Source organism: Myotis myotis, unplaced genomic scaffold, assembly GCF_014108235.1.
Source record: "Myotis myotis isolate mMyoMyo1 unplaced genomic scaffold, mMyoMyo1.p scaffold_m19_p_8, whole genome shotgun sequence".
In the NCBI taxonomy this organism is placed as follows: Eukaryota; Metazoa; Chordata; class Mammalia; order Chiroptera; family Vespertilionidae; genus Myotis; species Myotis myotis.
The window spans coordinates 9,849,998-9,863,539 of NW_023416390.1; the positions used below are offsets into that span (position 1 = coordinate 9,849,998).

A 13,542-nucleotide genomic window follows, 5' to 3' on the forward strand; every position below is an offset into this window, starting at 1 on the left:
TAATGCCTCGGCCAGAGGTGTTAGGCCTGGGCAGGGGCAGAGCGGGAGATCGCGGGGAGCTGGGAGTCCCCTGTCCAGGCCTAATGTCTTGGCCAGAGGCATTAGGCCTGGGCAGGGGCGGAGCCTGCAACCACGGGGAGCTGGGGGTCCCCTGCCCAGGCCTGACACCTCTGCCGGAGGCCTCAGGCCTGGTCAAGGGGCCGATCCGGTGATTGGTGATCGGAGGGTGATGAAGGTCAACTCCTCTGGCCGAGGCATCAGGCCTGGGCGGGGGGCTGGGGGTCCCCTGCCCAGACCTGATGCCTGGGCCAGAGGCATCAGGCCTGGGTGGGGGGCAGAGCCGGGGATTGGGGGGATATGATGGTCCCCTTGCCCAGGCCTGAAGCCTGGGTCAGAGGCGTCAGGCTTGGGCGGGGGGTGGAGCAAGCGATCAGAGGGAGATGGGGGTCCCCTGCCCAGGAATGATTCCTGGGCCAGAGGCCTCAGGCCTGGGCGGGGGTCAGAGCCAGTGATCGGGGGGAGATGGGGGTCCCCTGTCCAAGCCTGACACCTCTGGCGGAGGCGTCAGGCCTGGGCAAGGGGCCGATCAGGCGATCGGAGGGTGATGGGGGTCTACGCCTCTGGCCGAGGCATCAGGCCTGGGCAAGAGGCAGAGCCAGCAATCGGAGGGGTCTGGGGGTCCCCTGCCCAGGCCTGACGCCTGGGCCAGAGGCATCAGGCCTGGGCTGGGGCAGAACCAGTGATGGGGGGAAATGAGGGTCCCCTGCCCAGGCCTGACGCCTCTGACAGAGGCGTCAGGCCTGGGCAGGGGGCCGATCCTGCGATTGGAGGGTGATGGGGGTCAACGCCTGAGGGCTCCCAGTATGTGAGAGGGGGCAGGCTGGGCTGAGGGACACTCCCCCCCCCCACCCAGTGCACAAATTTCGTGCACCGGGCCCCTAGTTTTTCATAAAACAAGTTTCATAAGGTAAAAAACAGTTTCGGAAATTAAATACTATTTATTTTATTTAGGAAAGCTCATTTTATCTGAATTGTACAACGACCATATGAAAACTATAAAAGGTTCTCATACTCAGTGACTCGACTTTGTTCATATCCCTACCAATTGCTATACATAAGGTAAAAGCAAACATTTTTTTCTAAAAGCCAAACAGGTAACTACATAACCATACAATGCAAACATTTTTTTCAAGTAAGATTAATTAACTAACTGCAGGACTTTAAACATTGCACATATTATAATAGGGCAAATACTGCTGCTTCTGATAGCAGCTGTTACTCCAGAGCTGAAATAGACAAACGTTGTTAAAACTCCAACACGAAGCAGGAGCCCTTAGGACCCAGTCTCAGAGGAAACCCATGTTGCTGGTACCCACTGAGGCTCCTCCTGAGCCTTCTGAACTGCAGACACCAACTGGGCACATGCATCTTGAAGGATGTCATTCACAATCACATGATCAAAAAACTGGCCAAACTGAGTCTCCATTTTTTGGGCTAAATCCTCCATCTCTTGTAGGTCTTCATCCTTCAGGAGAAGTGAAAGAATGCAGATAGTACAAACTCAACGAGAGAAGCAGAGATGATAGCAGTTTGTTACACTGTTATATTCAGATGCGAACTATTTTTTAAAAATTAGGTCAAATCAGTGTCCTCTATTTTAAACCAAAAAACATATGATTCTTTTGTTAGTCTTACTAATGTTTCCCTGGTCAAGGTTTTCCAAAGTTGAATGATGGTTTGTAGACAGACCAATCCTCTCAAGATCTCATTTGGACTTAAATTATCCTATTATCTAAACATTTGGAGCTCTCAAACCATATACAACATAAAACCAAAAAATGTTTACCAATTAAATATAAATAAAACTTAAACATAAATTTTAAATAAACATTAATAAGAATGGTGTTATTTTGGTCACTTTTAGCATGAGGATGGTAAGATGGTTCTATTGAATAGGCATACCTAAATTACACTTTGCTTCATGATGACTTAATTCACCTATAATATTGTCTATTTCTACTATTGTGAAATGTTCATTCAGTGAAGGATATTTGGCCTTCACTTGACACTAATGCTTTAAGTTCATTTCTGTTTTCTAGTTTGTCCACAACAATTAAAATAGTACAACTTGTCGTCAATACAATCATAAACACAAATATAAATGCAGACACTGAAATCTTGTGGCAGTACTCCTTTACAAGGTGACCATACACATGATCCAGAAATACTTTTAATTTGTCTACACTGTCATAAAAAATGAGAGAGAACACAGTTTTAAATGCCATTAGACTCAGAGAATATATCCATGGACTCCACTGTCTGAAATGCAAACTGGAGAATCAGACTTTCATACAGAAGTCATTGAAGTAAAAGAAGATACAAATAATGAGAGATAAAGGATAATATAAAGATACCTATGCTCACTTAGGCAACATACACACTATAATTAGAATGATACAGGCATTAGTATGGTCCCTATGTAAAAGATGGCATGCCAATTCATGGCACATTTCATATGTTTAATTTTGCAAGACAAAAAAGTTCTGGAGATCTTTTTCACAACGTAAATAAACACTACTGAATTATACCCTTAAAATGGTTGAGATGGTAAGTTTTGTGTTTTATGTTACATGTTGGTTTTTCTTTACCATACACAAAAATAAGTGGAAGTAATATCTTGATAGACGATGGCCATCTGGGTGCATAGACATGTAAAAATTCATTGAGCTGTACACCTAAGACTTACACACCTTGCTGAGTATATGCTATGACTTAAAATATTTAAAGTAGATTTAATTTTAAAAACTGGGGTTGTGAGGGGAAATCAGCAATCCTAGGAAAAGTTCACTGATTAATCCCACCTGGCTTGGCCCCTCTATTATTACCATCTTCATTAACATAAGTTTTCATGTTTAGAAATATATATATAAAGATACCTCATTACAGATGAGATATATTCGCTAAAGCATTTAAGAAGTAAACCCCCAAATGTTTTTATAAAATAAATAATTCATTTTAAATACAGATATCAGGCTTGTGCACACCCAATTTCTATGTGGCTTTGCAAACTGTGGTTTGAAGGGTTAAGCTAGATACTCACCCTCCAAAAAAAAATAAGAAGAAAAAACAAGAGTAGCATTATAATAGTTATTAAACTTTACTTTAATATTTATAAGTGATGTCCAGGAAAGATAAATCATAAGGCATTATTCATTAGAAACAAGAGTTATATCCCTTAACATAAGGAGGCTGTGGAAACAGTACAGTGATTTTTACCTTGAATTTCATGTCCACAAAGTAGTCTGTAATGATCTTGGCATTTTTTCGAGATTGCTTCATACAACTCAGGTTCGATGGCTTTATAAATATGACATAGGGCTTCAGTTCATGGGTTCGAGCCACTTGAATACCCTACACAGAAATGAAGTGCACATTTAAAAACAGAATTCCTACCCTAGCCAGTGTGGCCCAGTTGGTTGGAGCATCATCTCATATACCAGAAGGTGGTGGGTTCCATTCCTCATCAGGGTGGGGTCAATCTCTGGTCAGAGCAACCAATCAATTCTCTCTCTCTCTCTCTCTCTCTCTCTCTCTCTCTCTCTCTCATCAATAAAAAACATAGCCTTTGGTGAGAATTAAAAACACACACATACAAGTCCTAATTTCCTAGAGTCAACATGAATGTTCTCAAAATTTCTCAGACCAGAAATTAGCAATTATTTGTAGCCAGAGTATATTCTCATGTGCCCCCAAGTTCTCAACTCTAAAAAACATTTTAATAATCAAGAGAGCCCTAGCCGGTTTGGCTCAGTGGATAGAGCATTGGCCTGCGGACTGGTTCAATTCCGGCCAAGGACACATGCCCATGTTGCGGGCTCAATCACCCCCCAGTAGGGGGCGTGCAGGAGGCAGCCAATCAATGATTCTCTCTCATCATGTTTCTAACTCTCGACCCCTTTCCCTTCCTCTCTGAAATCAATATAAAAAATATATTTAAAAAAACAATAATCAAGAGGATTCTAGAATAAAAATTTACTTTAAATCCCGACTCTTCCTCTCACTAGCCATGACATCTTATTGAAATTCAAGAATATGATTCTATACATGATCTCACGAAACAAAGACAAAGACAGACACTCTCAAGGAGGATCAGCTCTGTTTCATCCTCACTTCCCTTTACTCTTGCCATTGATACTATTGACATCACACTGTCCACCAGCTTTGACCCTCGTAAGAACAAATCTATCGTCCCCTGATTCTCTTTAGCACACAGGTATACTTTTAAATGACTACAGAAAAGGGAAAGAAAGTACAAGTACCATAAAAATTGGGCCTACACATTGTATGTTCTTTATCTTATCTTAACTTGCTCACTCCTGCTCCATTCCACATATAGTCTTGAGGAGGTAGCTATAGATATAACAACATAGAAACCTCACCTCCTTGAGTAAAGCAACATCTTATTCCTTCTATGAAGTAAACTTGATGCCTTTGTGATCAAGGTCAAAGCAAGATTCTAATTTTTCTTTATAGCCACCTCTTAAGTTCTGGTTTTGTATCTGAGAAACTAAATTTATTTCCCAACTATACATAAGCTATTGGCAATTGGTTCTTTTTAAAAAATATCTTTTATTGATTTTAGAGAGGAAGGGAGAGGGGGAGAGAGATAGTAACATCAATGATAAGAGAGAATCATTGATGAGCTGCCTCCTGCACACCCCCTACTGGGGATCGAGCTCACCATCCAGGCATATGCCCTTGGCTGGAATTGAACCTGGGACCCTTCAGTCTACAGGCAGATGCTCTATTCACTGAGCCAAACCAGCTAGGGTGACAATTGATTCTTTATGTAAGATTCTGGCCCTTAGATATGGAAAGTAGTCTTATCCTTAAAAGGCCAACAATAACAAAATAAAACCTATAGCATGTGCCCAAAATGAATGGCATGCATTCATTACTTTGGGAAGATGGGAAACATTCCACCACAGACCCACCTGAGGCTCTAAGTCCATGACACAGATCTTCCCTTCATTGAGGACGGCTTGAACAGCATCCACGCTGGTGCCATAGAAGTGGCCTTTGTATTCCCCATACTCGAGCATCCTACAAGGGTGGAACAAAGAAAGCAAGAACTCTTTCTACAGGTAAGATATTAGTAGTAGTAACATGAAGATAAACCCCAACAGAATGGAATAAAATACTGAACTTTGCTAGCACAAAAACAATTAGTGGACATTTGACAGGAGAAAAAAATATTAGGAGATCTAAGACTTAATGAATTCTCCAAATTCTCTAAAATTTGCACTTCTATTCTGCTCCCTCTCAGAGCCCAATGACTGGTTTACGAGTATATCAATTTACATTCTTTGGTTAATTCTTCAAAAACAAACATCAATTTCCTCAGAACCTTTGAGCAGTGCATAAACTAGAGACTCTAGTTTGAATGTAAAACAAGCAGAGGTGAGAATCAGATTCTAAACATGAGCTTACCTGTGACTATACATGAGGCTTTCAAATGTTTCCTTTGACACATAGTGATACTCACGCCCATCTACTTCATAACTCTTTTTGGAACGAGTAGTATCTGTCAAAAAGGAATTTTAAAGATTTTAGAGTCTTCAAAATGTTTTGATTCATTACAAAATAAGTGAATGAATACATAAATAGGTAGACAAATAAAATACTAAAACCAAAAAGAAGTCTGACTTGGTGATAAGAAAGTAGTTCTCATATCAAAATTATTCAATCTGTAAACCTTTATTTAATGCTCATGGTGTGGACAAGAATATATTAGGTATTAGGCCAGGATAGAGATACCCGAAGGGAACACCTGATCTAACTTCTAAATAAGCAGCAGTAAATTATGTATGAGCCCTAATATGCCTCCCAGGTCGCAATCCCAGCAATATGCTATGTTTACATGGTGCACTTCACAGATCTCCTTTCACCCCTCACACTCCTGGCTGGGTGAAATGCTATTACCATAGCTAACTGGAGATTTCAGAGAGTAACTGACTTGCTCACATACACAGACTAATGAAAAGCTAAGTTGAGAACAAGAACCTAGGTGTTCTGACTCCTCCTAGACTGTTTTCTACTGCACCAGATTGTGTCAGATTTGAAATGGAGAAAGCCAAGGACCGTCCGCAGTCTGTGGGAAATGGTGACTCATTTTAGGGATCTCCAGAAGAGAGAGGGCGGTGGAGTCTGAATTCAGTCTGATTGGTTGATATGAGCACTTTGATTACAGTCTTCAACTTAAATAGCACCGGGTAGGGAACATAGGAGTCCATTGAATACCTGAAAGTGATCCATTGTCTGCTCATCCATTTATTCAACTAACGTGTATTCAAATCCATCCGCATGCCAGCCAGTCATTTGTGATTTCGTCCACACCCTGAAGTATCTGGGGTCCCCTTTTGGCCTCTTTCTACTGAGACTTCCTCTTTGGCAAAACTAAGACAACCCCAGGGGTCGCTCTCCCACATAATCCACCCACATCTGGTCCTTGGGAAACATCACAACATTTTTTGCTGTGACAGAGTCTAAAAGGGCAGCTACTTCCAAAATACAGCCGTGGGTCACTTCCTCCAAGCTCTGTCCTTTAGATAGTTTTAGGTTCAGTTTGACACCTAAATTGCAGGAAACCCATATTAAGCTCTTTAAGTGGCTTCCCCAAGGTCCTCTGTCTTGCCTTGGGGTGAAGGGGAAGCACCCGCAAGCTCTTCCCACAATGTACGGTACAAGCACACTTATAGTTACATAACATTATATGTGCATATATCATACATTTTAATAAAAAAGCAAGTAAGAGTCAAGCACAGTGCCAGGAAGGTAGCAAGTACTGAATAAATGGCAGTTACTATTGCTTTATATCAGTGGTCCTGAAAGGTCATATATATGATTGTTAACAAATGGAAAAAAGACAGTCACCTTTTAAAAGCCTAGTTAGTAAGCATTTCCCTCTTTAAAATAAATACAGTTAGACATTTTAAGAACTCCCCTTGCATCGTATATTTTTACAACAAAGAGGGTATGACATAACTGAGTGAGTTCGGTGCATCTGCAGACGCAAGGAAATGTTTACCCAAACATGAACCGCTATGAAAGAGAAACGAGAAACATACGTGGCACAGCAGTCTGAAAATGGCCAGGATTGAGTCCAATGAGTTGTCTTCTCAGTTCGTTCACTCCAACACCAGAAGGCCCTACACACACAGTCACAGACAGAACTCGTGAGGTGTGGGCAGGTACAGTGAGGCGGTGACATCACCGTGTCAGTCCTTCCCCTGAAGAAACCCGAGAGCAGCTGTTCTTAGGGAAACGGCAGAGCGTCCGGTCTCATGCACTGGAGCAGCCCAGAAGGATCCACGCTTCTCCAACGCGCAGAAACGAGGCGGGGAGTTGCCGGAAACTGACACCCCAGCCATCCTCGTCTAATATGGACCCTGAGCGAATTCCCTACCTCATTTCAGAGCATCTGCCACCCAGAAGCCAGGCCCCATAGTGAGCGGTCCTGCGACTGACAGAAGCCAGGGGCACTTTTCCCCACAGGCGACAGGCGGTTGAGTCAACACCCCCCATGCCACTGGAGGCAGGGCTGACCTCCTGGGCACGGAGCCTGTGTGGTACGCAGGGCCCATGCTTCGGGGACTGCACTTGGTTAAATGCTCTTCTTTTGCTGCGGTAAATCCCTAGTAACTTTTGAACAAGGGGCCTTGCAGTCCCGTTTTGCACTGTGCCCAGCACACTCTGCAGGTCCTGGCTGTAAGCCACATTGTTAGCCCTACAGGGACCTGCCCTGATTGCAGAGCAGGTGGCAGTGAGACGAGGTGACTGCCGCTGCCAAGACCCAGGACCGCCTGGGGGGATCTGGGTCACAAAAGGTTGATCCACACTTATGTGCCTTGTTTAGCACCAATGATACGGCCCAGGAGTTTTTGACACTTCTCTAAAGGAGATGGTTACAAATTTCTTTTAAAAATGGATCTTAAGGATTTTTTTCCCCTTATACAGAATAATGATCCAGTCTGGGAGCACAGTCATTTATGCTTAGAGAACAAATTCTAATCAGGCAAAAAAATAAATCCTATATAATAAAAGGGTAATATGCAAATTGATCCTAACAGCAGAACGACTGGGAATGACTGGTCACTATGACACACATTGACCACCAGGGGGCAGACGCTCAATGCAGGAGCTGCCCTCTGGTGGTCAGTGCACTCCCACAGGGGGAGCTCTGCTCAGCCACAAGCCAGGCTGATGGCTGCCAGTACAGCGGTGGTAGTAGAAGCCTCTCCCGCCTCCTCAGCAGCGCTAAGGATGTCCGACTGCAGCTTAGGCCTGCTCCCCACTGGCAAGTGGACATCCCCCGAGGGTTCCCAGGCTGCCAGAGAGATGCCAGGCTGCCAGAGTGATATCTGATTGCCAGCTTAGGCCCGTTCCCCCAAGGAGCGGGCCTAATCCAGCAGGTGGTCATCCCCCAAGGGGTCCCAGACTGCGAGAGGGCACAGGCCAGGCTGAGGGACACCCCCCCCCTCCCGAGTGCACAAATTTTTGTTCACCAGGCCTCTAGTATATAAATAAATGAATCTCAGTTATGACCTCATCACCGTACAACTTGTTATTCTGCAAGTTCAAATACACTACGGCATGTGACATTCAACTGTAGACAATAAAAGCATGATACATTAAGGGTTTATCTATAAACACACACACATAAAACAGCCTTTACTTTTTAAGCTGTCCCTATGGCAGCCCCTAAGAGTTCTGTGTTCACCACTGAGTGGAGAAGGGAGACCTCACTGTGGAGCAGGAGAGACACTGCCTGCCTGGATGGGACGTACCCACGAGCACGATGAGGCGGTGCTTGTCCGAGGGGCGCCGCTGGTGCCTCACCACCTCCTCATAGGGGGCCCCGGCCGCACTGTGGCAGCTGCTGGGGCAGCACAGGGTGGGGAGGAGAGACCTCCTGCGACAGAGACGCATGCTGCGGCGGAAACCAGCTGGAAGGGAAAAGCACAGAACGTGAGATCCAGGCAGGAAAGATTCCGTCCAGCTTCCAACCTGGTGGACACGCAGTGCCTGTGATCTGAAGTGCTGACTAGCAGAGCCATGCCTGTCTGACGGTAGGAGAGAGGAAGCAATAGGAAGGAAAAACAACAAGATGCCCAGACGTTACCTCTAAGTGGCACCCAGCGCCCACTATGTGCCAGGCATTGTACAGGTGCTGGTCAGATAACGGCTAACTAAACCCAGGCCTTTTCCTCATGAATTTACATCTTATGGAGGAGGAGAGACAAAAATCAACAACAACAACAACAACAACGAGTGATTAGGAGGAGGATCGGTGGATAGAGAGTTGACAAGGTGCTTCTTCAGGCAGGTGGTTCAGTCAAGTGTCCGAGACGTCAACACTGAGCAGGTGTCTGGATGAAGTAATGGAGCCAGCTAAGGAGGCATCTGGGGGGAAGAGCAGACCCGGCTGAGGGAACAGCAACTGCAAGGGTGCAGAGAAAGGAGAGGGCTTGAAGCGCTTGAGGAAGAGCATGGAGCATGTGTAGCCGTGGGCAGTGAGCAGTAGGGACAGTGGTAGGAAGTGTGTTGGAGAGGAAGCTGGGGAGACCACACAGGGCCTCGGTCCCATGTTGGACTGTGGTCAAAGTGGGGTGGGAAGTCACTGAATGGTCAAGAGGTGGGTGTGACATGATTTGGTTTATGTTGAAAGAATTCCTCCGGTTGCTGAAGGCGGGATGTAAACTGTAGGCTGAGGAGGCATAGGGTCAGGGGGCAGCAGTTTGGGGGCTACTCCCAGATGAGGGGGGCTGGTGGCTCGGGCCAGGGTAGAAACAGTGGAGCAGGCTTATTACTCACATTCTCTGATGGAAACACTAAGACACAGACAGGATTGGTGGTTGCTCACAACTGTGTGTCTAGTGGCAGAGTTGGACATTTTAGTCGTGATTTGCAAACTCCTGGAATCCTGCTTAATCTGCCCACTGAACCACAGGGCTTTCTGGTAGTGCCAAAGCTGTTCCCAGGCCCTCTCAGAAGGTAGAGCTGGGGACTATATATGTATATCTCTCTCTCTCTCACACACACACATACACACACATGCACACACATCTATATATATATATATATTTGCATCTATATATATTTTCATCTATATATGTTGAAAAGCATTAGTTCACACCAATACCTTCAAGGCCAATTCAGCACTATAGGATTTATCTTAGCATGCCTCAGCCCAGCCCCGCCCCCCACAATCCTTCCACATGTGTAACTCCTTTCTCTAACAAAGAAAAACAGCTCTTATTATCCTCAATACATTTGCTTATTGTATCACTAAAGAGCACTTGTGGGACAGTCTGGCAGAATACGGAAGATTTATATTGGGGAAATAATTAAGAAATATCCACTGGAAACCAGATTAATAACAATGAATGATCAACACATCAGAATACAGACACACACACAGACACAGACACACACACACACACACACACACACACACACACACACAAAAGATAGAGGAAAACCAGACCAAGGTTGGAAATGTCCACCAGAAAAACAAGCTATCAGAAGGTTGTCAGGTATGAATATAGCTTAGGGAGTGACAAAGACCCACCTCTGATTCATCCACACCTACCGATAAAGAACTTCTGACCGTAGCCAACAAACTCCTCCTTGTCTGGGACACAGAGAGCGGCAGGAGCGGAACACATGGGGAAGGAGGAGAAGTTTACTTAGAACAGAGGCATGTGATTCTCTCTGAATTCTCAGTGACCCTATTGCAGTCGATGGCAGCACCGCTGTCGTAGCCTTGAGTGACTGACTGAAGAATGTCCTAAGCACTTTCCATCCTATCCCGTGTTCCAAACTACATGGAGACACTCTTCAGAATGTTAGCAGTACAGTTCATATAGTCTGTCTCGTATGGTTGGGAACAGGAACCAATTTTAGGCTTATGTAAAGTTATAAGAAAGATATTGAGTCATTGTAAAAACATATAAAAATTGGGTATATTCTTAAACATGCCCAGAGTAAACTGACTTAAAAACACACACAGATAACTGGGTTTGGCTTTAACTTGTAGCTATTGATTTCTGCAGGTCCTGTAAGTAACCTCTTTGTTAGAGATGGGTTATCTTCCCCACTAGAGGCTTGGTGCACAAAATTCATGCACGGGTAGGGTTCCTAGGCCTGGCCAGCGATCAGGGCCAATCAAGTTCTCCACCTCCCGGCCTCCCCGCCCCCTCCTTCCCTCACTCCCTCAGCACCCGGAAGCTGCTGCTGGTTGCCTGCCATGTCCCATGTCACCCCCTGGTGGTCAGTGCATGTCATAGTGAGTGATCGAACTCCTGGTTAAACTCCCAAAGGGACAATTTACATATTAGCCTTTTATGATATAGGATTATTAAATGGCTCATTCTGTATAGTTAGTATTTGCTCTACAGCTGCCAATTACTTCTGACGGTCCAAGAACGGGAGAGGCAAAAAGGGAGGGAAACCGTCCAGTGGCCCTGAAACTCCTGCCTCTGCTTCCCCTGGGGTCTCAGTGAAATTGTTATAAACTCCAGAGAGAAATGTCACAGAAATGTCATTTCCAGGTACTTTTTGCTAACATCTGCTTCTCGTCACTTATGCAACTCTGTTCTGATCATTGAAAAAATACATAAAGAGCATTTTTCATAGAATGAACTGACACATACAAGCTTTTCCTCTTAACCTTTGTTTTCTTAAAAAAAAAAACAAACCCCACACATTTTAAAATATAAGGAAAACACAACAATATAGATTCCATCTCTGGTAAGTAAGCATATTTTTCTAACCGAAATATGCCAGTAAGTTTAAAGGGAAATGTTTACTTAGGGATCTATTCATCAAGCTGAATTTCTTTCATTGTTTACTTCTAAATATTTTCTATGAAATTGAATATTTCAGCCTTAAAATATCATGTATCTTAAAATGTACTCTGTCAGGTATTCATTGAAAAATCTTAAACATAGCTTTATTTGGCTTACCCAGGAAATAAAAACAGTTACCTTCTGAAAGTTCCTCTGGACATTTGAGGAAGTATAAGAATAAATAAACAAATAAATAAACAAATAAACAAACATGAAAAAGTTAAGCTTTTGAGATCAAGCAGCCATCAAATAAAGACAAATGACAAAGCGAGGCAGTCACGTCCCCCTTAGAGAAGCTGGGAGTCCTGGGAGTCCTGGCAGGATGAGCAACACCCTCCCCCTCACCCCCCAGACCCTGCTGCTGGGGGCACAGTAGCTTTTTCTGCAAGTTGCTTAGCTGGATTCTTCCTAAAGGCTTTTTATCCATGAAAACTCCTCTCTACTTGGCATGGAATGAGGCTTGAGAGAGAGAAATTATAGAAAGGCAACTGATTTGAGCCTCCGCTCTCCCCCTTCCCCAGAGGAGGCTGGGCTGCAGCCTGGGAAGCCAGGAAGTGGAGGAAGTGGGCAGGGGCGTGGGGCAGGGGCCTGAGGCAGGCACTGCCACAGGGGAGCCTGAGCGTCCTCCTTCCTCACCCTTCCCTGGTCCACGCACCCTCCCATCTCCAGCTGGCCCCTTGAAGATAGGCGAAACCGAGCACAAACATTTCCTTGACTATGGTAAGAGAAAGAGAACTTGCCTTAAGTGAACGAGGGGGGACATGCCAAAGCAGTTATAGATGATGAAAGGGAGAAAGTGAGGAGCACCCACTTGAAAGAGGGTGAGTAATGCTAACAGGCCCCAGAAGGTGGCCAGTTTTTTAAAGATATTCTGAGGGGTCTATGCTGCTCTAATGATGTCAACATTATTTTGAGGGACAGACACTTGATGATACCGTGTATCATCAGTAATAACAAATGACACATTAAAGAAAATAACGGATTCGGCACCCATAGCTCACTATCCAGGTTATCTGCTATCAGTGTGCGGAATTGATTGATGTTCAGCAATTGCAAGGCCATGTCTTTTTTCTGTTCAAACATCTCTCGCCATGGTGACTGGCTTCTAAGCCACCAGCTCTTCGTGTCCGTCTGGTGAGAACTTACCTCACTATTGTGTACCGAGGAACTTCTCGCGTGTTTGTACTGAGTTTTGTTCAGAAGGAAGTTCAAAGCATTGTGCCGGACGGTGTCATGGACTGCACAACCTCTAGCCTTCCCGATTCCGACCAATTAAAGGCCAGGGGCGCCCCTAACCAAGGTGACAACCAACAATGCCCTCACAATTCCAAAATGGCCCTAATGGCTAAGGTGAAATTTACATCTCACAACTACACTGTTGATGAATTTAAACAATGCTTGTGCCATACCCCTAACAGGTGTTCAACTTACACCAAAATCCGAAATACTATATACATTTAAAAATCAGAGCCACACACTCATGTTTTACTGACCTGATTCAAATGTTTCTTCATCTATGGTTTTTCCATGGAGGCAAAACACCAAAAGCATCATTATATTACTAGTCATACTCAATTTGCAGTTTAACAGCATAATTCCCTGTCCCTGTGCTTCTGCACGCACACCAACTGCA

General features: G+C 44.5%; 1 protein-coding gene across 1 annotated transcript in view; it reads right to left on the reverse strand.

Annotated features, from left to right (window-relative positions):
- Positions 1 to 987: 987 nt before the first annotated feature.
- MPP4 (membrane palmitoylated protein 4) overlaps positions 988 to 13,542 on the reverse strand; it is a 29,779-nt gene continuing 17,224 nt past the window's right edge. The window contains exons 12-20 of the mRNA XM_036320590.1: positions 13,403 to 13,423; positions 12,048 to 12,062; positions 10,652 to 10,693; positions 8,847 to 9,005; positions 7,128 to 7,208; positions 5,491 to 5,584; positions 4,995 to 5,103; positions 3,277 to 3,411; positions 988 to 1,525 (exon numbers count right to left, since the gene is read on the reverse strand). Of these exons, the coding sequence (XP_036176483.1) occupies positions 1,334 to 1,525; positions 3,277 to 3,411; positions 4,995 to 5,103; positions 5,491 to 5,584; positions 7,128 to 7,208; positions 8,847 to 9,005; positions 10,652 to 10,693; positions 12,048 to 12,062; positions 13,403 to 13,423 (848 nt within the window). The 3' untranslated portion in view covers positions 988 to 1,333. The remainder of the gene's footprint in view (positions 1,526 to 3,276; positions 3,412 to 4,994; positions 5,104 to 5,490; positions 5,585 to 7,127; positions 7,209 to 8,846; positions 9,006 to 10,651; positions 10,694 to 12,047; positions 12,063 to 13,402; positions 13,424 to 13,542) is intronic.